Raw genomic sequence first — 27,020 nt, forward strand, 5'->3', positions numbered from 1 at the left:
AAATAAGATGGTTTTGAACCTTATTTAAAAAAAAATATTTTCTGCTCACAGTTAAATAAAATACAACAATAAAGATTAAAATGTACTGGCCAATAAAAATGAAAAATAAAAAAAATACAGGAATGTGGTCTTAGTGAAAAGTATGTTTAATACTTGCTTAATTTTCCAAAAGGTGCTATTAATCTGAAAAAACAAAAACAAATAAACCGAAATATGAGAGCGCAGCTAATGCAGCATCCCGGATGTAGGGAAGCGACATCCAGTCGTCGTACGTGCTGGAAGCCGTCATCCATACACGCGCAGCTACGTAGGCTGACATCCACCGAGAGGACTGGTGAGGAGGAGGAGGAAGAAGAAGAAGAGGAGAAGGAAGAGGAGATGTCTGTGACGGTCTCTGTGTTTGTGTTCTCCTGGGCGGACCGTGCTCCTCTCCGCGCCCCCGGCCCCAGAGACGCTCCGTTCGGAAGAGACGCCTTCAGTCCGGCTTCTTCTCGCGGCGTCGCGCGGCTTCACCGGCCGTCCTAACCAAATGCCCTCCTCCGCCGGACCGGACCCGCTCAGTTTCACGCCGACCGACCCCAGCGGAGCCTGAGCTCGAAGGATGCAGGTGAAAAGCCAGATCTGCACCGAGAGGAGCAGCACGGACGACCCGGAGCAGGATGACAACCAGAAGAAGACCTCCTGCTTTTCCAACATCAAGATTTTCCTGGTGGCGGAATGCGCGCTCATGCTGGCACAGGGCACCGTGGGCGCCTATCTGGTGAGTTCAGACATGTCCGTCTGATGACGGAGGGTCACGGGCAGAACGATGCGGCGCCTCATCCGGTGCCATATTATTCCCCATCCCATTACCATAATGGCATCCTTCAGTAAACACGGCTATTGATTGATGGCTTGCTGCTTCACCCATCAGGGCCTGCTTGTGTGTGTGTGTGTGTCTACGAGACCAGACAGCGTCACAGCGCCAATGTGCTCCACGTTGTTTGGGGAACATATGCGTCTATGCGTCTGTGGACAGTGTGGAAGCAGGTTATGAAATTGGGGGGTCCATTCCTACCGGCTCTTGCTGCTCTCTGCACAGAAATGCCTCGGTAACTAATGCAGGAGGCCTTTCACACACACAAAGGCCCAGGAGATGACGTGATCTCCACAACACAAGGCACAAGAAATTTTTCTTTTCCCCATTAACACCACATTTCCTTTGACAGAGCCTCTCCCCAGCCCGTCTCATTGCTCTGGTGTTAATAGATCAGCAGCAGCTGGTCCCAAGTAGTGAAGAAAATGGTAAAACAAAAAAAAAAGAGAGAGAGAGTTTACGACCTCTGGCAGAATTCATATTTCATCCCATGTAATCCAAAATCTCCGATTTCATTTTAAGTCCAATGGATCATCTAACCACTTCCTGGAAGTGGCTATAGTTATCTGTTTTTGTTTTTTTTGGTTTGTCCTCTGATAGCTTTCGACATAGTCTGATTACTGTACTGCCTGTTCGGTGCAAGATTTTATTGAGGAAAAGGACATTATTTAAAATTTTTTTTTTTTTAGCTGTGTTTCAGTGCATCCTGCAGTACAAGCTATTAGAACTGAGTCAGGCATGTTCACCATGACAACAGGGCAGGGCTGTCCAAACCTTTTGAAATGTGACCCTAAATTGTTAAAAGTAGATCTGAGCCACAAAAACTGCGTCTGTTTTGTTATGAAAAATGCAACAAATGTTCTTTTGTAAAAACAAACTAAATACACAATATCTTTTTTAGATGTACTTTAGGCTACAAGAACATGATATGAGTCCCTCTTTTTTTTGTTGTTGTTTTTCTTTTTTAGCCCAGTTAATACTAGCCCAGTAAAGGTTCCTGGGTGTTTGAGGGGCTGTGTACTATCATGTTACAAGACATGAAAAGAAGAATGTGGTTATTAAAAGATATGTAGATTGTGTGTTGCTTAAGTTTTCTAGTTTTCACTTTAGTTTGTTTTAGGCATGTCACCATCAACAGTCTGCAATGAAGCTCTAAGCTAACCCACCTAAACCGGTTTAGTTTCATCGTTGTGCAATAACTGGAATGACTTAAGTTAACGGGTTTCCACGCAATTTTCTAGTAAAGTCAACTATTTTAGGTTACTAGTGTGGTGAAATAAATCTGTGCCATAAATTTTGGATCAGGGCCACAAATGGTCCCAGGGATGCACTTTGGAGACCCCTGATTTATGATGTTTTATTCCAGAATGCTGGTGTGTATTTCAGTAAAATGACATCCTATCACACGTGTTCTTTCTGTAGTGTAATGTATGTCCAGGGCTGACACTATAACTCATTTTGCTAGATGATAAATGGTCCCAGATTACTGATAATATTGTTGTTTTGAGACCATTTTCCAGTAATAAGTAATATAATTGTAGCGGCACAATAACACAAGAGCACATTCTCAAAGACCAACAAACTTTAAATTCTATTGAATATTTAACACTGGAACTGGAAAACATTTTAGATATCCAAAAATAAGTAGACACAACAAAAGGAGGAACAAATACAATTAATTTTGAAGTCTCTGAAAGACAAAATTGTCCTTCCATAAAAAGAGTTGATTGAGACCAATGGACCAGATTTAAGACTTCAGTTATACAGTTTTTGGTAGAAAGAGAGAGAGAAAAGAGAAAAATGAAAAATCATTCTAATGGAACTTATTGTGGTTGTTTTAATTGATCAGGAATGCTGCCCAGACCATCATACTACCACCACTATGTTTGAGGCTTGACTTGATGTTCTAGGCAGCGCAGTGTTAGTGTTATACCATAATGGGACACCATTAGCAAAAAGGTCCACTTCTATCTCATCAGTCCATAGAGACTTTTCCCCCCGAATGTGTTTGCGATCATCAATATGTTGTTTGACAAATATGAGACAAGCCATTGTGTTCTTTTTGGTCAGTAGTGGATTTGCCGTTTGAACTCTTTCATTGAGGCAGGTTCAGTGGAACGAGCCTCAAACGATTCAGTTTCTGATTGCTGAATTGTGAACACCAATCTAGACTTGAAGGAGATTTCTGAGTGACCTCCTGGATGAATTATTGATGGATTTTAGCAGCAATTTTGGTAGACTTGTCATTCCTAGGAGGGTTCACCACTGTTCTCTGGATAATGGCTCTCACTGTGTTTCATTGTAATCCCAAAGCCTTAGAAATGGCTTTTGTCATCCTTTCCTAAAAGATGACAAAACTTGTTCCTTTTCTGTCTGATTTTCTCGGTTAAATCGTGGTTAAGTCTTATTCAAGACTTGGGTCTAATATTTTATCTTCTGATTGAACTAATATTAAAAACAACTCCTGACCTGCCATGAAACCTGAGGGTTACCAAGCTACACACATACTGCATATTGAACTTAGCATAATTTTACTGCATGTCACAAAATATGTTCTTATTGAAAAGCATTCAATTTGACTTGAAAATGCATTCTATGAACAATTACTAATTAACAATTACTATGGTTAAATACACAGAGACTGTGTGCGATAAAGTCACAAGAATGGTTCTGGCTAACACCTGTAAAACTCATTGTTTTTCTGTTTTCCTGCTAGGTAAGTGTTCTGACGACTCTCGAGAGACGTTTTAACCTCCAGAGTGCCGATGTGGGCGTCATTGCCAGCAGCTTTGAAATCGGCAACCTGGCCCTGATCCTGTTTGTCAGCTACTTCGGCGCCAAGGCCCACCGGCCCCGGCTGATTGGCTGTGGGGGGATCGTCATGGCATTGGGGGCGCTGCTCTCAGCTCTGCCAGAGTTTTTGACTCATCAGTATGAGTATGAGGCAGGGGACTCGTGGCATGCCGAGGACGGCAGGGTCATCTGCTCCAACAAAACCAGGTCAGAGAATCGGGACTCTGGTTTTAACTGCGGCAACCGAGCCAACACCAACATGATGTACCTTCTGCTCATCGGAGCTCAGGTTCTGCTCGGCATCGGGGCCACTCCCGTCCAGCCTCTGGGAGTGTCATACATCGATGACCATGTCCACAAAAAGGACTCTTCATTGTATATAGGTGAGTCACTCTAAGGATGCGAAATGATAGTCAAGTGTTTGTTTTGGTACACGATGGGAGTGTAAGGTACATAAAAACATTAGTCTAAAACTGGATAAAAGTTTTTTTTCTGGTGGGTCTTGTATTTTTGACATCTGTCCTTTCATCCTCCTCCAAAGTCGTAAACACATTGTGAGGAATCCCAAGGCATTCCCTTGACATATATAGGGGTAAACTGTATCCAACCTCCCAAATGACATATCTCCACTCCCTCTATAAAGCTATTCACAGCTGCCAGGTCAGGTGCACATTGATGACCACATAGAGAACAGCACCTATATGACTTTAGGCTAGGTCCCAACCCATTTAATCAATTTATATCCTATCATTTCTCGTGATTGAGACCACAAGGTACTTGAACACTTCCAATTAAGGTAAAGACTGACTCCATTGGTTCATTGGTCAGCTGTTAAGACTGACTCCATTGGTCAGCTGTTAAGACTGACTCCATTGGTCAGCTGTTAAGACTGACTCCATTGGTCAGCTGTTAAGACTGACTCCATTGGTCAGCTGTTAAGACTGACTCCATTGGTTCATTGGTCAGCTGTTAAATTGTCAGCTAGAAGGACTCAACCTTTCACCAATTGAGAACCTTGGCTTCAGACTCAGAGTCTCTGGGTGTGTTGCACATTGATGACCACATCCACAATAAGTATTCTTCATTGTATATGGGTGAGTTACTCAAAGGGTACGAAATGAAAGTCGAGTCTGCTTTGGCACACCATGGAATTGCAAGATACACAAAAAATATTAGCCCAAAAATGGATGCAACCTTTTTTTTTCTTGTGAGTCTTTTGACACCCATCCTTTCATCCCCCAACAACATCCTAAACACATTGTGGTTGTAATTAGTCCCCTCCACCTCCCTAATTAAATACCTCCCCATCCTCTCTATAAAGCTGTGCCTAGCCACCTGTTCATTTGAGGGTCAGAACAAATATGAACTAGTAAAACAAGAGCCTTGGTCTTTGGCTAAGTATTTTTCCACCACAGAAGAGAACAGTACCTATGACTGTAGAGTAGGACCTAATCCGTTTAATCCATTTCGGGGTCCACCCCATCATTAGTCATGATTAAGACTGCAAGGTACTTGAACTCTTCCAACTGAGGTAAAGACTGACCCCTGACTCACAGGAAGGACTCAACTAGAGCTAAACAATTATTTTAGTAAATGATTGAGTAATTGTAGTGGCTGTTTCCCGCTGAGATGTTTGAGGACGTGGCATTGTGAAGTGTAAATTCAGTTTTGCAGTACACGCACCAAGCTGTGTTATCTTTTCTATTTAGCTTAAAGAGATTCCACACTTTTGACCCTTTTTGTCTATTTCTTGGTGATGCTTCTTTCTGTACATTGCTGTCTAGCTGCTAATAGCACTTAGCCTTCGTCAACAGCTCACTGGCAGAAGTGAGAGAGATAATTATCCATCCGGAACATATGGGGCTAAATGTTAAAACGCAATTTAACGAAGCCCAGAGGAATTTTGAAAATCAAGGGTCCTCCGATGAATCGCTACAGCCTTAGACTCAACCTCTGACCTGTTGGGAACCTCGATTTCAGACCCAGGGGAGCTGACGCTCATCCTGCCTATGTGCACTGATTGTGGAGAATTGATTATTACAACCTTGTTGCTTCATGGTTATATGGAAGCAAAAGAAAAAAAAAAGAAAGAAATTCCTCATTAAACTCTGAGTAGTGTTTTATGCCTGTCTTGTTCTGGAGAAGAACTGTGTTTTTAATAGTCCCAAGAACTAGACGCAACAGCGCCTGATGGGTCCCTTTAGGTGCTTTTACGGTTTGACACAGACGCCGTGTGATGCTGCCAGCATCGGATGCTGATTGCACACCTGCAGCTTTATGACTTAAAAGGTCGTGTGACAAGCTGCATCATCATCGCCGTGCTGGACGTAGCCATTAGCAAATCGTTGCACATTATCAGAAACTGCTCAGGTAGACTTTGGCCTTCCTGCTTCCTTTTCAGGAGCATAAATTTTGTAAAGGAAATCTGCATCGCCGCACCGGCTGCGGCAGCCAGGACTGATGTGTCAGGGTAGGTTGGTTTTATAACGTTGGCGCCCGATTCTAAGTTTACCATCTGCTGTGTGTGCAAAATGAGGAAAATTGTTTCCTAGCCTTTAGACTGCATTTTGTTTAGTTGGCAACCACAGCTAAAGCTAAACATGTCCTGCTCATAGTAGGTATCAGTGATCAGCATGGAGCTGCCTCAAAGTTGGATGTTTTTGCCTCCAGTAGCAAAACGGGGTTACACGAGGTTTTCAAACACTGCTCATGTTGCGTTTTCTTTTCTGCTTTTTTTTATTCAAGCCTCTTTACTTCAATATCACAAAAGGAAATCCTTTGCAACCAACTGCTTTCAGAAGTCAGCTAATTAGTAAATTATAGATTTAGTGATGCACGATATATCGGTGCTAACATCGGTATCGGCTGATATTGGTCATTTTTTAACATATTGGTATCGGCCCAAGACATAAACTGGGCAGATATTTACAACCAATATTTACTTTCATCTTGTTGCTGTTTGTTTCTGCAGGTGAAGAGGAGGAGGATGGTCATGTGATATTTCTTTGGTTATGCGAAAGTGATGCGGTACTATTGTGATAACGATATAAGGGACGATAAAAACAATTTATTACATCCTTTTTAGGTAACTGTATAACTGTGACTGTGTGTCACGGTAATCATCACCCCACAAACACAAATTATCCTCTTAGAAAAAAAATTCTCATTTGTAAAGCGCTTCTTTATGACACCAGTCATATAAAGATGTATGATTTTCATCACGGTATTTTTTTGGTATTTATTTATGCTTTCGTTGAACAAACAGTGGAGAAAATAGTAAAACTATCAATCTTGACAATAAAGGCAGTTTGGGAGGGTTTTAAACACCATTAGCTGGAATTTATTGTGATGACGATAAATGAAAATTTATCATGATACACGATAATCGATACTATAAATGTCCACCCCACACTATGCTTTTTAGAACTATTTTGAGAAAAATCATTTGGAGCAATATGTTCTTTTCCTTCCAGCTCATTTGCGTTAACCAGAAAGGTGGTTCCACGAGGCACGGAGTCCGGAAGTCTAACGATATAACTGTAAAAGTTGTTGAAAACCATGTTATGGTTTTCTTTTATTGCACAATTATGGGAGGTACTGAAAGTTGAAAAAAAAACAAGTGGAATTCTGCACAGGCAAAGTTAGGAAGAATATTGTGTCTTGTACTTTGCTTGCAGTCATATAGTTTAGGTTCCCAGGAGGAAAGCACTTTCTGCGAACATCAGCAAACTTTCCCAGGGCTGGCAGTAGCGCACTGACTTACAGTAACAACTAGGAGGCTGACATAACGTGCATAATAGGCTGTCTGTCAACGTTACCTAGGTAACAGTCGAGAGACAGCGCTGTGTGCCGTTCCCGTTCTTCATGCAGCTCAGCAGCCTGCCATTAGCGGATAGCCATCAGAGTAAGTAGAGAGAAGGAGAAAGAAAGAAAAAGAGGGGGTAAAAATCCAAAGTTGTTTCTCCATTCTTTAAATAAAACTGTATCGTAGAAGCCAGAAGTTTCAGACAGTATGTCAATCTAACAAATCAAGTTCTGGGAACCAGTCTCTAGATTTTAATTTGCTCTCTCAGCATCTGTTACACAATATTTTTAGCTTGTTTCCGTCAGGTTCGCCATCAGATCACACAAATATATGAGCCTATGTATTCCTGGATCTAGTTCCATTAAAAATATAAAAATAAAAAAACGGGAAGACAATACAGAACTGACTAGGGTTTCCTTATATGAAGATGCATAATAAAGAAAATATTTAAGACTTCACCACTCAGCAGAAGACACTGAACACCGCATGCACCTGGTGGAGTTTATTTAGCGACACATATTTAATTCCTGTTGGCATCTGATTTGCACCGTTAAGTACGGATGTACAGTTAGCCCCAAAATTATTCATGCCACTCTCTGATGCTGATTTAGAACTATTTTCATTCGACTAAACAATTTGTTTTTGACAGACAATGAGACTAAAACAATGTCAAAATAGGGATTAAAAATGTCATGTCAAAAAATACTTTAACACCTTCCTAAAATAACAGACTAAGTCATATTTTTGCCAAAAATAATTTCTTCTTTGGCCTAAATGATCCCTAGGCAAAATAGAGGTGCTAATTTTATTGCCAAATTCACTTTTGGCAAAATATAACTTTGGCCACATTTTCAGGAAGACAATGATCTATAAGTGGGAAAAAATCTTTATCAATACTATTGGACTCAAACCCTTCCCATAACTGATGAAGTCCAAGTCTTTGTTGCCATCACCCTAATCTTTAGCTTCTGCCACCGATTATTTATCAGACTCAAGTCAGGATTGTGGCCAGTTCACATTCTAAAATACATAAAATAATTATTAATTTTTTTTTTACATCATGCTATAGTGTTATCTCAACATCCAAAACATACCGGCATTGTTGCCTTAATTCTTTCACCCATGTTTGAGAAATCCTCCCGTGGCAACATGTGGGACCTAGATGCAACTCCTCCTCTGAGCTGAAGCTCCCAAGCTTCCGTCTCATAACACAGCCCTGCACCGCGATTACCCCGATTAGTTCCTTCAGACTAGCCAACAGCAGTCAGCAAACACTGGGTGGAACTGTGTATCTGCTGAGATCATTATATGAGCCACTTCTCAGTTCATCACTACTAAAAACATTGTTAAAAGGTTAATAGAGGGGAGATGTTGTGGTGACTTCCTGAAGGTGGAAATTCATAACCAGGAGGAGTTTTTAAAAAGACAGAGACCCAATTCCAAGAGGTTAAATAATGAAATCAAATTTCTTTTAAGTCATATTTCATATACATATACAGTATATAGCATTGCTTTAACAACTGCATCTAACATAGTTACTTGATTCTGGTGGGAAAATGGAAAATACATGATACTGCTCCTTTAAAGAACTGAAAACAAGGCTGAAAAGCACTTGATTGCCATTTTCTCACTTCTGTCCTGGCTGTAACCTCCTCAATCTCTCCCCTCAACACATAAATATAACAAACATCAATCCATTCTCACCACCACCCGCACTCCGTTCCATGTTTTTGTGTGTTATTCGATCCGCCAGGCACGTCGATCGCCGTGGCTACGTCTTGTGGCGGTGCTGCTGTTGAGGTGCCAAAATTGCGCTGTCGTCTAGAAAGTCGTATGTGCATGCTCTGTTTTTTCTGCCACCACCATTTAAAGGCGGCGTTGTTTGACGAGCTCGATGAACCATTTTTTGGCTACACAATTCAAAGTGCTTGAGGATAAGGTCAGGAACTGATGGCTGGTAGAGCAGATCTCAAGTATTCTACGTCTGAAGCAGCAGAGCAACCCCACACCGTCACACTGAGAAACGGTGTGGGGTTGACAGTAACTGTGTTTCTATCAACGGTTTTTTATTTTTTCATTTTGAAGTGTTGCATTAGAAAAGGTTTATGGAAGCAGCAAAGTTTTAAGTTTTTGAAAAATGTGTTTATACTCGTTTGACATGGATTTTAACTTTTCTGAAAAGAATTAATGCACTAAAGGGGAGATGGAAGCACATTTGCCGAATTACTTTTGATGTAGTAAACTTTCCCACCCACTGGTGGTATCTGTGCCTCACTGGATACCAAACTAGAGGCACCAAACTAGGAAAGATTTTAAAGTCCAACCCTTGAGCGCATAGGGAGAAACTGTCAGCCTGAAGTGGCCGGTAAAAGGCACTCCAGGCTGGGATAATTCCCAGATCCACCGGCGGGTCTGTCCAACTCGGAGACATGTGTGGTCCATGTTTGTCACCTCTACATCTTGTTTATTACAGCCATAAGTAGCATCAATATCTGACGAAATGACACTTTGAGTGGCCTGGTTGTAACCGATCGATGGAAGCACTCCTAATTCACCTCAGATTTTTTGCAACATTCAACATGTAATCAATCAATCAATCAATCAAATTTTATTTGTATAGCACATTTCAGCAGCAAAACATTTCAAAGTGCTTTACATCATTACAAACACAGAATCACAATGCAATATAATGATGTTCTTTCCCTGAAATACTAACGCTAAGTACGCAGCATCTCATGAGATGTAACAGGATATACACCTTCCAGAAAATCCTAACCCGTCTCATTAGCTGCACTTCCATTAACCTAAAAATTGTGCAACTTGACATTTCAAAAATAAATTTGCTTTATGAAAACCCACTTATTTAAAAAAAACTCTTGTAAAAGGTTTTGCCGCTGGAATGAGGTCGTTGTTTTAGCTGTATCAAAATTAGAATAGTTTGCCAAACTTGGAAACCCTTTCTGATCCCACAAGTCGTGTGATCAGCAGCCAGATGTTGCTACTGCCGGAAAAAACAAAGACGGCAACAGGAAGTGGTTGGAGGATGATGGTCCGACATGTTTTTGAAATGACTTTTTGTGTGAACAAATTTATTCACATGTGATTTAAATTGCATTTCTTGCTTAATGGAAATGCCACAATTGCAAAGTTGTGTTTTATTTTACTGTAGCGGACTATCAACAAAGGTTTGCGCACATTTTTAATGGATAGCTATAGATCTGTACAGTGTATTCCCAACAAGTCTTGTTGATTGTAGGGTTAGCTTTTCTAGCATACATTAAATCACCACCTGACAAACGTTCGTCGTAGAAATTAGTATTATGATCTGAAAGCATCTGGAAGGAGCCAAATACTTACCCAGAACCCTGTAATTGGATTGGATCTGTCAGAACAGCTTTTAAAATCTTACCCACGTCCCATGTGTGTTTTTCTGATTGCCTCTCTCTTTCCTAACGTTTTTCTTTTTTTTTTTTTGTCATTCGGTGGCCGGTGCATCAGATCATTGTGCCTGCTGGCAGATTAAAGTGAAGTAAAAATAGATTTAGAGCTTCAAAGTAAGCCACATTGTCCTGGGTAGAAAATGGCTGCTTGTAGAAAGACTAAAGACTTTAGCTGTGTAGACTCTAATGTCAGAGCCAAATTGTAATTGGATTATTGATTGCTGTCCCTCTCTTGACTGATAGGTTGAGGTAAGTAAGCTTCAACAGGCAACAAGCGTCCCGCTGGTTGTTCACCACACTAAGGGTCTGAACAAAGAAGCGTCTGTTAATGATGGGTTTTATGGCTTGTAACAGCAAGGCAGACCCCAAACAGCTCCAGCTCTACATGCAAGTAGAGCGCAGCGTGTGTGTGCTGCTCTTGTTAGCCAGACAGCAACACTGTGGGACACTCACAGGCCTCCAGCTTTTAATGGGTCTCCAGCGTCAGGTTGTTCAGGTTAAAATGAAGATTAACAGCAACGCATGCAGGCGATACGCTTCTGTTTTTAGGTGATGACCTCCCTGACGTTTTCACTCTTGTAGTAATGCTACATTGCAAAAAAAACAGAATCTGGCCTAAGTCTGGTACAATAAGCAATGAATCAATTAATTGCAATAATTTCCATTTTGATGACTTAATATTTTTTGAAGGGCAGTTTTGTTTACAGAGGATTTATAATCCATTTGATTCGTGGTTTTGGTTCCAAGTAGTTTTTTATTTCCGTTTTTGTTTGTCGTTTATGTTTCGGAGATTTGGAATATTTTCCAGTTCCAGCGTGAGGTGTTCTTCACAGAACTAAAGTTGATCAGTGTTTGAGAAGACAAACTTCCATTATAATTCCATCATCAATGTATTACTTGAAACTGATCTCAAAACAACATTATTGTTACTGTAAAAATGTATCGTCCAGCGACACGCCTTATACTGGACAAGTATTTTTATCTAGTTTCTAGAGCAAATACTGAAACTCACTTGAACTAAGACAAAACTAATTTACAAGTAATTTCTTTCAGCAGTTTATAGGAGCATGTTTTGAGTAAATAATTTCTTAATATTGATTTTAAAAAGTTCTAGTTCCAATGGCATATTATTTCACTTATAACATGAGAAAAATGACTTGTTATAAGTGAAATAATCAGCCAGTGGAATTAGTACATTTTTCATCAATATTAAGGAATTATTGACTTCTTTCAAATGTGCCAAGTTATTTGCGCTAGAAACTACACCAAACGCATTTGGTAAGATGTTTGCAGTGTTATTGGTTCTCGTGTTGTAGATTTAAATATATGAATGCAGCTACAACTGAAGCTCTGTGTCTGGAAGAACAAAAAAACAGCGTGATGCCAGTCATCTGTTTGCGTGCGATTGTTTAGGACTGGAAACTGGCATGTTGCCACCTGTGGTTTAGATGCAGTGCAATGGAGGCCCTGGCCGTAGCCACTTGATATGCAGACTGTTGTGCCGTAGTGCTGTGCCAAAGAACACAAACACTCAACATTGTTGTTCTAAAATTGGACTCACAGTCCCTCAAACGCCATGTATTCGCACACCGTGAACGTCCCCTCTGTGCATTTCATTGGGATTTTATGTGACAGACCAACAGAAGGTAGTGTATTAGCATCAAAGTGTAAAATAACACCTGAGTTGAAAATCTTTGAAAAATAAAAATCTGGAAAGTGTGGCATTTAGCACCTCTGGTTCAGCCTGATGAAGAGCCGCCTTTACAGCTGCAGGCCGTTTTGGGCTGTGTCTCAAACACATTTTCACATCTAGACACTAAATGATTTGGCCATTCATCTTAGCAAAATAGCTCAAGTTCAGTCAGATTGGATGGAGGACATCTGTGAACATGATGTTTTATTTATTTCATAAGTCTCGCCACCAATTCTCAACTGGATTTGGGTCAGCATAGCACTGTTATTATATCCAATAGATTAGTCACATTAAGTCCATCTTTCCTAAAAGTACAATGTTGAACAAACCTTTAACCTATTTGGTTTTTCTGCAAAAAGAAAACATGGCGGAAACAGAGTGCAAATCTGCAACGGTGCAGCCGATTGTGATAAGGAACCGTAACGCCATGCGACCCTCCATATATTGAAACGCAGCCAGAGCGGTCTGCAGAAAGTCCGCTGATCTTCCCCTTCATCATACCTCAGCCTCTGTTTTGTCTCGGTAATACGTCAAACGAAGCGGCGTGGGGCTGCGAGTTGAGAGTCCACTGCAGCAAAAATGTTTTTACTCCGCCGGGGTTATTACTCTTCCACTGTAGGACAGCGGGGGAAGGAATGGACACTGACTCAGCACGCCCGGTCCGTTCGGTCTGGGCCCGGGTTGTTTTATGTGAGCACCTTTGCCAAGAAACGAAGGGCCAGCGATTGAACTGTGCTTTAATGTGAGTCTGAGTGTGAAATTATTTATGTGCAGGGAGCGTGACCAGGTAGAGCAGCCCTGTCCCACACAGTGTGACCTCTCTGCTGCTCTATTTACGACTGCTGAGCACAGAGGACTTATTATGGCTCTGGAATTACTATCATCTCCAGAATGATTCCCGTCACTTGTGGATACGTCATATTTTATTTGGACCTTTTGAAGAGGAAGCACCGGATTTATCGCCTGGTATTCTGCAAATTACATTGATAAAAAACATGCATGCACCCATTGAATCTGTCAAACTGCAATGTGTTTCATTGGGGTCATAAACAGAGGCTTACAAAAGTATTCATACCCCTTGAACTTTTCCATTATTTTGCCACTTTACAACCACAAACGTAAATGCATTTTATTGGAATTTTATATGAAAGACCAAAACGAAGTGCTATGCAATTGTGAAGTAGAAAGCAAATTATACATGATTCAGAACACCAGACAGGTCAGGGATAAAGTTGCGGAGACGTTTAAAGCAGGCTTAGGCTGTAAAAAGATTTCCCCAACCTCTGAACACCTCACTGAGAATTGTTCTAGCCATGGTCCGGAAATGGAAAGAGTGTGGCACAACGGTAAACCTACCGAGATGAGGCCGTCCACCTAAAATTACTAGGGGAGCACTGATCAGAGATGCAGCCAAAATTCCCATGGTATTCTGTACCTAATGTACAGAGTGTACAGAACCGTCCCCTAGACTCTTTGGTTTACTGAAGTCACACTCCATCACTTCCTATGTTTCTAGTCACATTAATTAAAGCTAAGTGAAACTACTCTGAAGCTCAGCTGAAGATGTGAACAACAGTCTGCAGTCTTAGGTTCACTGCATTTGAACTGCAGCAAGTTCTCAGTGCTGTGCTTACTGCATATAATGAGCAATGTCAGGGTCTAATAAAATAAAGTGTGCACATAGCATTTTACGACGGCCTTACAAACTGAAAAAAACCAACAACTATTACTGTAACTGCTGATGTTTCTGAACTGAAGGGGTGGTCTGTGTTCAGTGGTCAGTTCGTGTATCGACATGTGAACAAAAAAAGTTCTAGTGACTGTCAGTAAATGTGTTGATTAGAACATCCTTGGTACTTCCCTGTGATGGAAGAATTACTGTGTAAGTCGCAACCAGACAGTACTAACCCAATGTACTTGATTGACCTTAACAAAGTTTGGATACATGTATGAAGGAGGCACACTGCATCTGATAACACATACTTCATCCGAATTGCCAGAATCATCTCTCATTGACATAGAGCTCTGTGCAAAGTATTGTGTGATTGGTCAGAAGTTTGTTGCCATGTTTTCAGAAGGCAATATTAATATTTCTCTTCAACTGGTCCACTTCCAGGTTTTGTATCTGCAGGATATGTGGATACTTTTGAGGAACATGTATTTGACGTGGTGAGGAATTATGTATATTTGTACCATTCTTCACTAAATAGCTACTGTAGTAAGACTGGAAAGTGGTTAATATCTCCTGGAAGGAAATTGTAACGGAGGACGCTGTCTGCGGAAAAGTGCGGGACTAGTTCTGAGACCGTGTCGTCATAGGGTAGCGGTGTGGAGGTCTGTCCCCCAGGTGGTCTGTGCCATTGTATGAAAGATGCGTGTGAATACAAACGTGCCGAAACCACGTGACTGCGCATCGACTGTTCAGCTTCTAGAGACCAGTGCTGCTGTCCGTCAATCTGGGAAGGGTTATAAGATCACGCCCTGTCAATTGGAAGTACATCCCGTAACAGCCTGATAGGTTACCCACAAGTAGAAAACATTTAAGACACTTCTCAGTCTTCGTAAGGATGGGAAGAATCTTTCTAAAAAGAATATGACAGGCCAACAAGAGGTGTGTACAAGATTGTATTACACTGCTAAGTTGCTAAGTCGAGGCCTAAGGCAACATTCTGGCCAAAGGCAACTCAGAGTGCTTCTCAAAGTATATTGATGTTAATGTTTGTTGTAAACCTGTAAATAAATAACTTTTTTTTCAAAAATAAAGAAAATGATTAGACATCAACATTTGAACCTGTCTTCTGCAATAACTAAAGGTTCAATGCTGTTATGGACTGGAGGACCAGACCAGGATGTACACCGCCTCTCGCCCAGTGACTGCAGTAGTTAGCCACCAGTGACTCGGCAAGGATAAGCTGGTTTAGATGTATGGATGCATGTTTAATGGGATTAGGCCTGTCGCGATAAACGATAAATCAATTAATCGTACGATAAATTAAAACTACCGACGTCATTTTAATTATCGGCATTATCGTCTCTTCCGGCCTTTTCCTCAGTGTTAATGACATTGAATGAAAAAAGGCTCAACTCCGGTGCTCTCCACTGACTCCCCCCTTCCTCATTTCCATAGTGTAAAGCCCAGCGCACACGACACGATCTTAGAGCTGTCGGCCGAACCTGACAGATCACACATTAGCCGACAGAAATCCTAGGTATAACGGTTCGATCAGGTTCGGTCCTGCCATGTGGTGTCCAACAATGGGTACAAAATAATGGCTACAAGTCCAGTGAACTAATTTTAAAACCAGGTATTAATCAATGCTTTACTACAATCTACCTGCAATGCATGTGGCTAGTGTCAGCGTAAAGTCCTGACTGAATGAAAATCATTAGAACCTGTTTACATCACGTTAACGAAGAACAGCTGAAAAGTTACCGGTTTCGCTCCAACTCCTCCCCTTGTCATTTCTATATTCTTTGCATGTTGAATAAACATTAATGTTGTTTCCACATATCATCTCCAATGTCCGCTGGACTTCGGGTTGCGCCATGTCAGCTGTTTGGGATTCCCCTCCGTAATTTCCCCTCAGAAAGAATCCACGCTTTCTGATTGGCTGCCTGTCACATTCAACAGGCTGCCTTAAGATCCCAGTGGAGAAAAATCCCTGATTTAGATCAGAGCGGCAACGATGATCTACCATAACACACCACACAATCTTAGAAAGACCAATGTTTTAAGATTGTTGTAAGGGGAAAAATAGGAGCAAAAATCGTGTAGTGTGAACTATTGCATCAGGTAGTCGATGTGCCCATCTTCTCTATTTAAATCTAATTATTACTGAAGGGCAACATAATATACAGACTTCATAATCTGCCCTCTTTTGGTTGAATGCAGTATTTATTTACACTTTGGCTTTATGTTGTTTAGTTTTTATTCCAGTACATTTTTTATTAATAAGACTGAGAATCCATTTTATTTTTGTTTTTGGTTGTTTTGTTTATTTTGTTTATCAGTTCCAGTGTTTAGTGTTCTTTTGAAAATAAAGTGTATCTAACTTTGGCAAGAAATCACATGCATTATTACATCATTTTCAGTGTAAAAAGGTCTTCAAACAATATTATCGTTTATCGCAATAATTTTTGAGACAATTAATCGTTCAGCAAAATTTGCTATCGTGACAGGCCTAAATGGGATGCATCTAATGAGCTTTAAGGGTTTGGGTTGACTGAGTTAGTCAATCTCTCCAGCAGAAGACAACCTAACATTTGATCACCAAAGCGGCGGCGTACATCATCAAAGGCTCGGTGCCTCAACAGGCAACGACTGCAGTGATATCTCTAACCGCAGCAGCAACTCACAACAGACTTCCATCCTTTCTGAACCCACTTCCTACATTTTCTTTCTCTAATTCATTGCCGTTGCATAACACTTCCCTGCACATCTGTGTCAATATTATTGCTGTTGTTATCATCAGCCGTTTCCCTTTGAACGTTGCTCCAGGCACTTGGCTTTGGATCACTTTTTTATTGAGGCTGGTTTGGATCCATTAAAGATAAGAGCATTGGTGTGCTGTTGATCTGATCATCTGCTGGATGTGTGTTTGCCCGCCACATCACATACTGTACATCAACTGACTAAAGGGGATTTTCATTATGTTATGTGCTGTGAAATGCTAAGTCGAGGTATATTTTTGATTTGCTCATCAAAAATATGCCTGCTTTGATTCTTTCATGCACGTGTGCTAAACCCTTTAATCTCCCATGGCAACCATTCAGCTGTGCAAAATGCCTGGTGAGACCGAGCACCAGCCTTTGAGGAGCCATGTTGTGATGACGTTCTGAAGGCGGAGCTTCAGAACAAGCAGGAGCTTCTTAAAGAGACAGAGACTTTCTTTAAGAGAGGCCCAATTTAAAGGTGTTAAACTACAAAGTCATTTTGTTTTTTAAGTTATATTTGATATACACTGCATTTTTATAACAACTGAAGGTAATATAGCTATTTGACTGTGCTATAAAATGGCACCATGTGACTGAAAAATACATAATCCTGCCCCTTTAAGCACCATGTGTTGCCCGTTTGGCCCCTGGTGGAGGGCAGATGAAGATATAGGAGTGCATCTATTGGTCAGCTGTTGAGTTGTCAGACGTGCTGGCTGAGGTTGCTAATGGTCGGGGTCATGTTTGACTGCAGACTGAATCAACTGTAATGGAAATCAGTGACATATAGATGGACCTCCTGGTTTCTCCCAGGGCTGGATCTGTGACAGTTCCAATAGAAATTATTGAACCTTTTCAACCATTTCTATAAGTGTTATGCCTGAAATCATGTACAAAAGCTTTTACAGGGCTTGTACCTCATTCAACAAATGTAATTGTTGGATAAAATGTGCAATAAGCAAAGCACAGCAGTTTATGGAAGGCATTAAAGCAGAAATAAGCTGAAACAATCACCTAATCACAGAAACACATCATATTTATGAAGGTCTCAGTTGCCTTAGAGCTTAGCTATGTGTTTCAGGTTAGGTTCAATGCAATAACTAGTGTAATAGTTACAGTGTGTGTTAGAAGTTTAAATACACAGACTGTGTGGATGAAAGTTATATAATTTTGGGGCTTTTTGAATTGTTCTGTTTTCAGGCTACAGCACAAAGCATGAAAAAAGTCAAATAAAATTCAACGGCATGAGCTTGAAGTAATTGTTGATTTTTTCTACTTATGGTGGACAAAAAAAATAAATGGATGGTGTGATTATCTGAAATATTTAAGAAAAAATCTGACATAGACATCATATGTCATCATTCTAACTTGAAAAGAGAACTGTTCAAATTCACCAACTAATGACTCATTTTCTTCTGACATTTCATAATGAGTTGACGGAAACCTCTGACCGGCACTACACTTGTGATTTCTTCATCTACTTGAGGTTTTAGTCTTTAATATAATTACTTTTTTTTTTAATAACTCAAAATTCAGCTGCTTGAATGGCAAACCTGGCCTCGCCCAAAGCTCCACGTTTCAAGCTCTTTACTTAAATGTCTATTGACAAACTAGTAGACAACGCTCTCCAGCAGTTCAAACGTGTGCATCCTCTTCTATTTTTAGACGCCTGTATTCAGTTTCTCTAATAGTTGCTGCAGTCATTTCATAAACTCTTGTGGGTTTCATGGGGATCTCGCTTTCACATCCAATGCTCTTTGGCTGAGATAATTGAATGTTTTCAATCCTTTGACAGACAATTTCTGGAAGGCCTTCAAATTGTCCTCCAGACACTTTTGCTGCCTTCATTTTACCTGCTAGCCTTCCTGCCGAGAAGCATGACGCTGCTACCGCCATGCCTAACGGCGACGGTGTGTTTGTGGTGATGTACAGTGCTTGGTGTCCGCCAAACAGCGTTTATTTTTGGTCCCATCAGTTTTCCTCAAATCTTCATGGTGACAAACAAAAAGTTAGCCAAATGTTTCCCCTTTTGGCTAACGCTACAGTAGTTTGGGAAATTACTGTAGAGTAATTATACGCTCATCTATATATTTCTTGTAAACGTTTTGTTTTATTGGATGTGATTGATGAAGCACTTAGAACTGCTTTTTATTTAAGAGATTATTCCACCATTGAAATGTTTTTTGCTCGTCTGTGACTGAAATATGCATATTCAAATCTGTCAAGTTGAAGTGCTGGAGTTCCCCTTCTTTAGATTAAGTTTGTCTTTTTTAAGACAGACAAAATGTGTGTGTGAATAACTTTGCAAGTGGTAACTAACTTTTAATAGCTTTGAGATGTTTTTTTTCTCTCTGAGATTTTCAGTAGATTCAGACCTCTGTAAAAAAAATTATCCCTGATAATAGATATAAGAGTGATCATAAAATCATTTCTATAGGGTTTTAATGGTCAATTTGTTGTACCAGGAGTAAGCAGCACTTTCTCTACTTTGGGCTTATTATTAGCAGACAGCCCATCACTTCCTCTTGTTGCACTTACCGTTCCCATTCACTGTAACATATTAGTTGCTCCAAACACAAACACAATTTTGCCTGGTCTGATACCTCTTGGGAAGCTCTTAGCCCCGGCGCCAAAGTGAGGCGGCTGCTGCATGAGTGTACTCATACGCAAAGAAGCCATTTCCTGCTTGATCAGTCCTGATGCCACTGCATTATCTCGTCTTAGATCGATACGTCTGTGCAACGTGTTGACTGTGCATTACTGTGCCCTTGGGAGGTATAAATTTTGGAACTGGGCAAAGAAGAAGTGGTCTGCCTCAGGTTCCCTTTAAAAGCAGCTGGCCTTAATGCAATGCTGCCCTCTGCTGGCAGATGAGGTGAAATGAGCTGTTTTACCTCATCTGTCATGGTGCAGGAGTGAAATTTAGCTCTCGCTTTTGTCTCGTCTAACTTATCTGATATGTAATCTGATATCTAATATTCATTTGTCCTTTTCTTTTTTTTTTTGCAGGTATCTTATTTTCAACACTAGTTTTCGGCCCAGCTTGTGGCTTCATCCTAGGCTCCATCTGTACCAAAGTCTACGTTGATGCTGTTTTCATCGATACCAGTAAGTAGCCGTTTCGTTAACGTCGCAAAACTAACCAGAACAAATAGATGGAAACGCTTTTACAACAAATAGCTATTTGTTGTAAAAGCTCAAAGTGAGGTCTGTAGTTTACTTAAATTGTTTTTTTTTATTTATTTCATTCAAATTCACACTTTATTTTTCTTCTTTCTAGTCATCTTCCCAGGAATAAACCAGTAGAAATGTAGGGGTCTGTTTTAGCCGCAATTCTGAAAACCAAGCCATGTTTCACAACGCACTGTAAATAGCTGAACTATCCACATACTTTGCCAAATGAAAAAACTTTTTGTGTGCAAAATTAAAGACACTTACATTTTGTCGTCCCATCAAACACACATAATTAATCATTTCTAACACCTTCCATTTAACAGTAAAGTATGAAAATGTATGGCATGTTTCATAAAAGAAGCCCCAAAAGGCAGAAAAATTAGGAGGCCTAAGAGTCCTGGGGAACACCACTGACAACTTGTTATCCAACATGTCTTAGCTCTCCATACTGATCGTAGACTGACATGTGCGATTTAAATCAGGCATGTGAAGAGCCAACCATATCAGCTGTTATAAATGAAAAATCATGAGAAATTGAGCTCAGATCGAACAGCATCATTGCGTGCCAGAATCGGATGGTATTAGTGGATTATTTGCAACTTGAACTATTCAAACCGTTCGCTAATAGAAAGGTTAAAGTAGATCTGTGCAGCAGCAGTTTTTTAATCTTTATTTGTATCCATGTGATTTTTAAGAAGCGATGACAGGTTCTCAGTGGGGTTAGGACAGATCGGAGTCACTTGTCACCGAAGCTTTTAATAAAGATTGCTGTAAATTTTTCTCCCACCTTTTCTGCCCAGGTAAGCTGGACATCACCCCGGATGACCCTCGCTGGATCGGGGCGTGGTGGGGCGGCTTCCTCCTCTGCAGTGCCTTACTCTTCCTGTCGGCCCTCTTCATGTTCGGCTTCCCTCAGGCGCTGGACGAGCAGGACATGGACGCTCGAGGGGAGAGTGAGCAGGCCATGCTGCCCACCTCCTTGAGCCTGGAGAGCCAGGACTCTAAACCCAACGGAGACTTTCGTGGCTTCGACATGAACAGCGGACTCTCGGTCTGGGAGCATCTGAGAGGTGAGAAGATATAGTAGGAGGAGGTTGAATAAAGGCAACACTACTTTTATACTTGCATCTTTTTTTTTTTTCTTCCTTCCAGTGATCCCCCGGGTAACCAGGCATCTTCTGTCCAACCCGGTGTTCAGCTGCATCACGCTGGCTGCCTGCATGGAGATAGCTGTGGTTGCTGGTTTTGCTGCTTTCCTTGGGAAATACCTGGAGCAGCAGTTCAACCTCACCACTTCCTCAGCTAATCAGCTGCTAGGTACCGCGACCATTTTCCTGATTCAATGTTGGACTAGTGATTGTAGACTATTATTTGAATTCCTCTCAAGCCACCACATGGCCAAGGTGGCACATGCATACCACCAGTGACGGTCGATGCATTTTCAACACAAACCAAGCGTCATTTTGTATAACTTCACTTATAGTGGTCAGAAATATGTCTAATTATGCTTGAATCACCTAATTTTCATACTAAACAATCACATTTTCTATAAGTTATAGTTATATAAAAAATATTAACATACAAAACACAAATATTTCATCGTTCATAAAGTCTTATGAATGATGAAATATGTGTGTGTTTCAACAGGGTAGAAAGGGGATAAACGTTTAGAAAGAAGGTAAATTAATGGATTAATAATCAATTTGTAAAAAAAACGTAGTGACTAAAAAAAAATGTCTTTGTTTATGTTAACTGTTATATAATACATTTTGATTCTTTTATTAATTTTTTTTATATTTTTCTGGTTTATTTTCTTATTCAATTAGCCTTTTTCATAAGAAAGTTCCTTCTTATGAACCTTCATAAGAAGGAGTCAAAATTTAGCAATGACCCGGATGTAAACAACAATTAGTAGCTTAGCAACCCCAGCTACTCAACATATCCTCCTGTACTGGGTTATAGCAGATTATGCTTGTTTATTGTGTGACTTGAATAAAATGAAATCTTCAAAGTAACTGAGGAACAGCGATCGAGCAAAGACATCCACACTGGAGATAATATGCTAAATTAGCACAGAGCTATGCTAACACATGGTGATTGATAAACAGACTGAATTTATGTAGCGCCTTAGCAGTCATTATGACCGCCCAAATTGCTACACACTACACACTCACCCCCTCAAACACACACATTTATACACTGATGTGCAGATATGAGCAGTTTATTATGATAAGCCTTTTACAAGGTAAATAAATGTTTTGTTTAAAAAAAAAAGCATTCTGTTCCTTCATTTACTTCTAATTCTTCCTTTTCCCAATTCCCTCACATTTATTTTCCATCGTCACCATTATTAAAAGTTGTAAACATTAACAGCAGTGTCTGTGTAGAAACCTCTGCGTGGAAGGAAATGATTCAGTCGACATCTTCTGCTTCTCCAGGTATGACCGCCATCCCCTGTGCCTGTCTGGGTATCTTCCTTGGGGGGCTCCTGGTTAAGAAGCTGAACCTCTCAGCTCTCGGAGCGGTCCGCATGGCCATGCTGGTCAACCTGGTGTCCACGGCCTGCTACGTCTCTTTCCTCTTCTTGGGCTGTGACACGGGGCCTGTTGCTGGGGTTACGGTGGCCTACAACAATGAGTAAGACCATTAAGTTACTAAGATGCGAGAGACTCAATTCCTATTCAACTAGTTTTCCTGCCGAAGTGAACGTCATGTAAGGCACTACAGAAAACCTTCTAAAAAAACTTAATACTTGTGTTAGTATTTAGTAATCACCAAAAGGTTGTGGTATCAACCATCCAGACCATTCAGGTCTTCTCGTTCTAGTCTGTTCTACATCCCCAGAACCAGAACCAATCTTAGAGAAGCAGTATTTAGGTCCTTCTTGAAAATGAGATCTAGATCTCAACGGGGTTTGCCTGGTTAAATAAAGGAATATATTCAGTTTCTATGCTCCTTAAAACTGGAACAAACTTCCAGAAAACTATAAAACTGGAGACACAGAATTCCTTTAAATCAAGGCTAAGCCCCCACTTGTTCAGAGTTGCCTTTGATTAATAATAACTGGAACATTGATCAATGTTTGATGCATATTTGCTTGATGACGGCAATTGACAAAATGTCATGTTTATTGGTTCTTTCAGAATTGGTTACTGTGTTAAGTTTCTTGCTTGACGCGTACATTCGGGGTAATCACTGATACGCTCTTCCTCTGCCTCTGTAGGACGCTGCAGTCGAAGAAGCAACCTGAGTCAGGCTGCAACAGTAACTGCAACTGCTACACTGCCTCAGTGAGTCCTGTCTGTGGCTCCAACGGAGTCACCTACATCTCAGCCTGCTTCGCTGGCTGCACCAAACCAGTAGGTGGAGACAAAACAGACTTTCCTGGACAGCGAGGAAGGAGAAACGCTTACCGTCTGGTTCTTGTCTTTGCGTCAGAACCTGAGCAGCTGTGGGTGTATACCCAGCATCGGCGGCGAGAACGAGGCCTCACCGGGGAAGTGCTCCAGCCCCCGCTGTCAGCATGCGTTCCTTACCTTCCTGTCTGTCATCTGTGTATGCAGCATGATCGGAGCCATGGCCCAGACGCCCTCCGTCATCATCCTTATCAGGTACAGCCCCAGTTAGCCCACAAGAGGGAGCCAGGGACATTGGGAGCTGTCAGAGGGGATGACGTGAGTTGGAGCATCCTGAAAGGAACGTTGTACGAGTGAATCATCAGAATAGGTGTCATAGATAGAAATATAGGCACACACGGGAATGTTATGTCACACGTTCATGAGAATGATCAAAGTACCGAAAATAACCCATACCACTTGCATAATTGACTACAACAGTTTTAATCATTTCTGAGACATTTCTTTTTTTGCTAATTTGATTCTGATGAGCAGTAGTCAGACTATTTAAAATGAGAATCATGTGTCACTTTACAAAAGTTAGCTGCAGATCATCTATATTCTAGCGCATGTACAGAGCGCTGGAAGACCACTGTAAATATGGAACAACCACCTGCTGAATTTAGCGGACGTTTTTAAGTAGAGATGCCTACTGTGAAGAATATTACTGCTCTGTGCTTTTCTGGTGTCTAAAACGGCACACTGCGAGCCCAAGAAGCTCATTTCAGCCAGCTACTTAGCTTATTGGCTTTGTTAGCTAGCCCACCCTCTGCTGCTAGCCCATTCCAGCTTCCTAGCATGTCTGCTATTGTTTTTTTTTTTTAAAAACACATTAGCTTAATAACAGTAATAGATGGTTTTTCCAACCTACAAAACATCTTTCATCTTTCATCTTTCAAGTGAAACATTTTGAGGACTATACGTGTGCTTGAACAGCTAAGAGAGAGGAAAATACAGAGTGGTTCTTTGAAGCTTTCTCTGGAATATCATTAATACAAATGTATGTCAGCGGTTTAAACATTCTAATGATGACTCTTTTTACATTAGCCATGTCAATACCACCACTGGCGAAGTTTAGTTTTTACATCTTGAAACAGTTTCTCTCTGGCGGCAGCATGGAGCTCAAGTTTCTGCTTCAATCAGTTTCTCAGTAGTTCCTTGATCACATATTGATCCTCATATTGAAATGAAATCAAACATTCATTTATTTCAGTAACTCACTTCATTAAGATAAACAAAGTAAAGTGAGTGGGGTGTGGACGACACATAGCGACCAACTAACATAAGAAGCATCTTTTTGGACTATGAGTGTCATTGTCAATAGACTGCCATGTTAACAACAGGTTAACATGGCATGACAGCAACAGGCTAACGGAAGAGTCCAGCCGCCAGCGACGGTTTTGTTTTGTGACCATGCTACAGCTAACATTTAACTTGATGCAACTTTGGATCAAGCAGTACCTTATGGAGATTACTTTTGCACATTAATCTATTTTCTTGTTGTGTTGTTCTCGTTTTTCTTCTCAGAACTGTAAGTCCTGAGCTTAAATCATATGCTCTTGGAGTTCTCTTCCTCCTCTTGAGGCTGATAGGTAAGATAAATCCATATTTGTTCACTTTAACTGTGTCAAAACACGCCCACTGTTGTTTGGCTTCAATTTCCGCTGTAAGTTCTCCCTGCTGTAGGCTGAGGTGTCAGAGTGGTTTTTCACCTACCTTAAGCATTTCATCAGTCTGTCAGCTCAGACCCAGCTGGAACGGGAGCTCAAACCTGTGCTCCTACTGGCCTTTTGACCTGCCGTCTGTCCACAACCCCTCCTTCCCTCCTGCTCCAGGCTTCATCCCTCCCCCTCTGATCTTTGGTATGGGCATCGACTCCACCTGTCTGTCCTGGAGCTCGGTCTGCGGCGAGAAGGGCGCCTGCATGCTGTACGACAACGTGGCCTACAGGCATCTGTACGTCAGCATCGCCATCGTGCTCAAGTCCTCGGCGTTCCTCCTGTACGCCACCACGTGGCAGTGCCTGAAAAGCAACTACAGGAGGTACATCAAGAACAACGAGGGCTACCTCACGCCCACCGAACTTTTCGCCTCCAATGTGACTCTGGACAATTTGGGTAAGGAGATTACCCAGAACCCAAGTAACAGGACAAAGTTTATATACAACCTGGAGGACCAGGAGACGAGTGACAACATGGAGTCGGTTTTATAGTGGCGATTTACACGAGGCCAGCAGGATCTGTTAGTGTGCATCTGATCTGATGTACAGTCTCTCTCTCTCTCTCTCTCTTGGTGTTGTGCAACATGTAGAGCGTTGTTCATCCAAAACATTAGATCTGTTAAAAACAGTAACGGGACTTCCAAAAAACAGAAAGAAAAAAAAACATTCAAAATCACAAACTGACTTAGTAACGCATTTAGTCATTTGTGGTATTTTTTTTCCACCTTTCAGTCTGAAAGCAATGAAGGGTCAAATAAAATGCGACAGTGTTGGAAACCAAAAGGACGGTGCTGGTTAGAGATTCGCATTCACTCCTCGTTGTCATGAACGTTGATGTTGGGTTTTTAGTGAGGCGCAACACCAAAAACTACATTCTCTTTGAAGTCATAAAAAAGCTTCTGGCATAACTCTGCCAGCATATCCCACTCTTTCTACAAGAATTGATTGATAGATTAGCATAGCATTATGCTAATGCCATTAGCATACCAACTTTCTTTGATCTATCCCGGTGGGCAGCTGCAAGTTTCAGTCGAGTTTGAAGGCATCAGTGTTGGTGAGCTGGTTTCAGGTGAACTGAAACATATCCAAACTAGTTTTGGTTTGAGTGATGAAGGCTGGCTTTAAGTGTCTGGAACGGCTCTGACCTCAGCCATATTGAAAATGTAAAAACTATTTCTGAAGTCTGCTCTGTGGCAAGAAACCAACATATTTCAATGAGCTCCACTATCTTTGATGAGCAGAATGGTCAGATATCAAGCTTGTGTGTATTATTGTGCATACAGATCCAAATGTTTAAAATAATTGTATAAAATAATGTAAGATAACACGTATTTACCCCACGTTACGATAATTCTACTGTGACACAGGAGATTTAAAAGAAACAAAAACAAAATGAATAGGACTTTCTTGTCAGTGATGAATGTATGTAAATTTCTGACCAGCACTGTTGATTTATATTAGGGTCATGCCTACTTTTTAGATCCGAATAAAAAAAACTGTTGAGTGTTTCTCAGGTGAGTTTAGAGTAGAGATGAAAATAATGACAGTTTTTAAGCCTGAGCTACTTGGAAGCCAAACCAGAAGGATTTTTAAAACTAACATTTGTTAATACTCTCCGAAACTCATACTCAGTTTATTTCTTATGTTGAAAAAACAAACAAACCTTATCTTAGGTATTAAATCAAAAGAAAATATTTAAAAGAAACAAAA

The 27,020-nt window shown here is 40.9% G+C and overlaps 1 protein-coding gene across 1 annotated transcript; it reads left to right on the top strand.

Moving 5' to 3' along the window:
• Positions 1-330: 330 nt before the first annotated feature.
• LOC102233499 (solute carrier organic anion transporter family member 3A1-like) lies at positions 331-27,020 on the top strand. The gene is made up of 10 exons (XM_005802497.2): positions 331-760; positions 3,573-4,032; positions 20,031-20,129; positions 20,996-21,265; positions 21,348-21,512; positions 22,634-22,832; positions 23,419-23,554; positions 23,634-23,806; positions 25,118-25,182; positions 25,426-27,020. The coding sequence occupies exons 1-10, from the start codon at positions 602-604 to the stop codon at positions 25,800-25,802; spliced, it is 2,103 nt and encodes a 700-aa protein (XP_005802554.1). The 5' UTR covers positions 331-601; the 3' UTR covers positions 25,803-27,020.

The sequence above is a fragment of the Xiphophorus maculatus genome, chromosome 4, assembly GCF_002775205.1.
Source record: "Xiphophorus maculatus strain JP 163 A chromosome 4, X_maculatus-5.0-male, whole genome shotgun sequence".
Classification (NCBI taxonomy): Eukaryota; Metazoa; Chordata; class Actinopteri; order Cyprinodontiformes; family Poeciliidae; genus Xiphophorus; species Xiphophorus maculatus.